The sequence below is a fragment of the Pseudomyrmex gracilis genome, unplaced genomic scaffold, assembly GCF_002006095.1.
Source record: "Pseudomyrmex gracilis isolate BER0280 unplaced genomic scaffold, ASM200609v1 scaffold_1031, whole genome shotgun sequence".
NCBI classification, from domain to species: domain Eukaryota; kingdom Metazoa; phylum Arthropoda; class Insecta; order Hymenoptera; family Formicidae; genus Pseudomyrmex; species Pseudomyrmex gracilis.
In genome coordinates this window covers 17,779-21,464 of record NW_018021615.1, presented here as the reverse complement: position 1 = coordinate 21,464, position 3,686 = coordinate 17,779, and the positions used below count along the sequence as shown (strand labels likewise).

The 3,686-nt window shown below is 63.2% G+C and overlaps 1 protein-coding gene across 1 annotated transcript; it reads left to right on the top strand.

Moving 5' to 3' along the window:
* The first annotated feature begins 2,518 nt into the window (after positions 1-2,518).
* LOC109861783 lies at positions 2,519-3,437 on the top strand. Its single transcript, XM_020441590.1, has 2 exons — positions 2,519-2,590; positions 2,706-3,437. The coding sequence occupies exons 1-2, from the start codon at positions 2,519-2,521 to the stop codon at positions 3,435-3,437; spliced, it is 804 nt and encodes a 267-aa protein (XP_020297179.1).
* Positions 3,438-3,686: the final 249 nt, after the last annotated feature.

Below are 3,686 nucleotides of genomic sequence, written 5' to 3'. Positions count from 1 at the left end.
GGTGCCCACTGGATGTGGCCACTAATGTGGCCGAGCTCGCCCGCCTACGCGTAGGATAGTCGAGTGCTAAGGTTGTGCTTCTGCCTGGCCGCCAGCTTCAATGCTTCAAATGCTTGGAGTCTGGCCACGTCAGGCAGATGTGCAAGAACACGGTGGACCGAAGCGACACCTGCTACAGGTGCGGCAAGTCCGGTCACCGTTCGCGGCTGTGCCAGGGCCTGGCCCGGTGCATTCTCTGTGCGAACCGCGGTCTTCCGTCGGCGCACAGACTAGAAGGGGAGGCGTGCCCCTCACGCCACAAGGGGCGTAACGGCTCTAGGGGTGGAAACGCGACCGAGCGGAGGGCGGTCGCCCATGGCCACGAAGAGGCCATGGAAACTGAAGACCACGATGGCCCGCGTGGTTCAAATTAACGTTAATCACAGCGGGCCGGCGCAGGACTTGGCGCTCCAAGTCAAGCGAGAGAGGGAGGCAGGTGTCCTGGCACTCGCCGAACCTTGGAGAGTCCCGGAGTCCCCCATGTGGGCGGGGGACGTTGACGACGTGGCGGCCATCACGTGGGTTTACCGACCAGGAAGTCCCGGGGGGGCAGTCCGCGGGGTGGTTGATAGGGGCCACGGGTTCGTGGCTGTGAAATGAGAGAGACTCGCAGCATACAGCTGTTACGTTTCCCCCAACTGCGCGCGGGCTGACCTGGACAGATTCCTGGACTTTCTGGAGTCCAGCATCGCACGAGTCGGGGGAGCTTCCGTTCTGGTACTTGGCATGGGGCTCTCCCCGAACGGATTGGCGTGGACGTGTGCTTGAGAAGTGGGCGGCGGGCCTGGACCTCCGGGTCCTCAACGAGGGTGTGGCGCCGACTTGCGTCCGTCTTCAGGAGTCCTTGGTGGTAGACCTTACGCTCGGGACGGCGCCGGTTGCTTCTTTGGTGCGGGGGTGGTCGGTGTTACAGCAGGAGTCGCTGTCCGACCAACTCTTCATCTCTTTCAAGGTGACGAAGCGCGCGAGGCATGCCCCGGTGACGAGTCGGTCCCCGTTCCCGAGATGGAAGATCCGGGAATGGGACCTGGACCGTTTTGACGCCGCACTTTTGCCCTCCGAAAGGGAGGCGTCCTCGAGCGAAGAGACGGCATGGCTCACCGGGGTGGTGACCGGCTCCTGCGACGTTTCCATGCTGCGTGTCAGGAGGGCCGTGGCGAGGAAGTCCACCTATTGGTGGTCGGAGGACATTGCGGTCCTCCGCCGATTTTGAGTCCTGGCCCGGCGTCGGTACACGCGGGCCAGAAGCCGGAGACGCCATCTTCCGGGAGTGGTGGAGGTGCTGCGCCGCGCCTTCCGCAACGCGCAGCGGTAACTCCGGCACGCCATCTTGGCCGCGAAAAAGGGAGCGTGGGAGGAGCTCGTCGCCGGCTTGGACAAAAATCCCTGGGGTACCCCGTACCGCCTGGTGTTGTCCAAGCTGCGAGCGGCGAGTCCGGCTGTCACCGAGACCATGGAAGTGGAGAAGATCCAAGGGGTCGTTAACACCCTGTTTCCCCCCAGGGATGAGGGTCTCCCTGTGCTCCGAGAGGAACTCCAGTGGGGTCGGGAGTTTGCGGTGACAGCGGAGGAGCTCCGCTCCTTGGCCAAGAAGATTGCTGGGTGTCGCACTGCCCCCGGCCCGGATGGCCTACCCTGCGTGGTGTGTGCACCAAGGCATCGGAGCATGTTCTCCGGTGTTTCAACCGGTGCCTAAGGGAAGGTGCGTTCCCTGAGAAATGTGGAGGCGAGCCAGGCTCGTACTCATCCCGAAGCCAGCTGCGCCGGAAGGCGGCCCGCCGTCCTTCAGGCCTATATGCTTGCTGGACGAGCTTGGCAAGCTTTTCGAGCGAGTCCTGGCTCGCCGGATAGAGGATGCGCTAGCGCGGCAAGGGGGGCTCAGTGCGAGCCAGTACGGGTTCCGCCCGCGCCTTTCAACGGTGGACGCGGTCCTCCGCTTCCGCTCCGTGGCGGAAGAGTTTACGCGGGGAGGCGGGGCGTGCGTCGCGGTTAGCCTCGACGTGCGCAACGCCTTCAATATCCTGTCGTGGGGGGGAATTCGCGAGGCGGGGGGTTACTGGGGGTTTCCACCCTATCTCCGTGCCGTGTTGGACAGTTATCTGTCCGACCGGCACGTTGTGTTCCCGTGCGTAGACGGGCGCGTTTGCACCCACCGCGTCACGTGTGACGCGTCCCACAGGGGTCCGTTCTTGGACGTCCTGTGGGACGTGGGATTTGAGGGCACCGCTCCCGCCGGGGTGCTCGCTCGTTTGCTACGCGAACGACACCCTTGTCTTGTCGGGTGGACACGACGAACGGGTGGCGACGGAGCGGGCATCCTTGGCGATTGCGGCGGTGTCCCGCCGCATGGAGCCGCTGGGCCTGGTACTGGCATCAGCAAAAACGGAGGCGGTGGTCTTCCGACCTTCTCGCTGTCGGGGGGGGGGGCGACCGTGTAACGGTGTGGGTAGGGTTAACCCGGGTGGAGTCCACCTCCCACATGAAGTACCTGGGTCTCCAAGTGGACGACAAGAAAAATGGAAATTCGGAGTCCACTTCGACTACGTGGCCCGTAAGGCCCGCAAGGTGGCCTGGGCTCTGAGTCGGCTCCTCCCCAAACTTGAGGGTCCGCGGCAGAGTGTGCGAAAGTTATACTCTAACGTCGTACATTCTGTCATGATGTATAGTGCCCCGGTGTGGCACAGGGAGATTGGGGTAGGCCGGGCGGCAGCCCCGTTGGCCTCGGTTCAGCGACTGGTGGGAGGCCGGGTCGTGCGGGCCTATCGAACCGCGGCTCTCGAATCCGTTCGAGTGTTCGCGCGGATCTCCCTAGTCGACTTGTTGGCGAGTGCGTACGCCGAGGTGTACAAGCGGCGCTGGAGAAGGCGCGTGAAGCTGGCCGGGATCTGAATCCGGAGGAAGTTCGGCAGGCCCGGTCAAGGGCCCACGAACAAATGGTGCTGCGGTGGCAGCACCGTTTAGAGAACCCATTTCTCCCGAGACAGAGGGTTCGGGAAGCAGTGGGGCCGGTCCTGGTAGACTGGGTGGAGCGCTCGTACCTCTGGATAACGTTCCGATCTACCCAGATGGTTACGGGCCTCGGAGTGTTCGGTACATTCCTGCACCGAATAGGCAGGGTGGGCACCCCGGAGTGTGAGCACTGCGGAGTTGCGGTCGACACTGCGGCTCACACTCTCGAAGAGTGCACCACGTGGAGTGAGGAGAGAGCGGCCTTGCACGAGGCTTTCGGCCCTGACGTGTCCCTCCCGTCTGTCTTCCGACAGGCGGTCGGGGACCTCGAGAGGTGGCGCACCTTCCTCACTTTCTGCGAGAAGGTGCTGCGCGTTAAGGAAGACGTGGAGCGCCTGCGTCAAGGTCAGTTTCTGGTCCGGATAAGGGCTGGGGACCAAGTTCCTTAGTTCTAGCGCAGGAAAAAGGGACTCGTTTCTCCCTCGTCTCGTTGGGATGTCCTAAAACTACCCCACAGCAGGCGGGAGAGAGGGTAGTCAAAGTTCGCAGTCCGGGAAGGTAAGGGCCTTCTCGGACATTGCACGCGAACACAGGAGTCGGCAGGAGGGGATAGGCTCCCTTCTGTCGTCGCGGGGGTGCGGTGCCATGTGAGTGGCACCCAGACGCGGGAAGGAAACCGTGACGTTACAGTCTTCCGG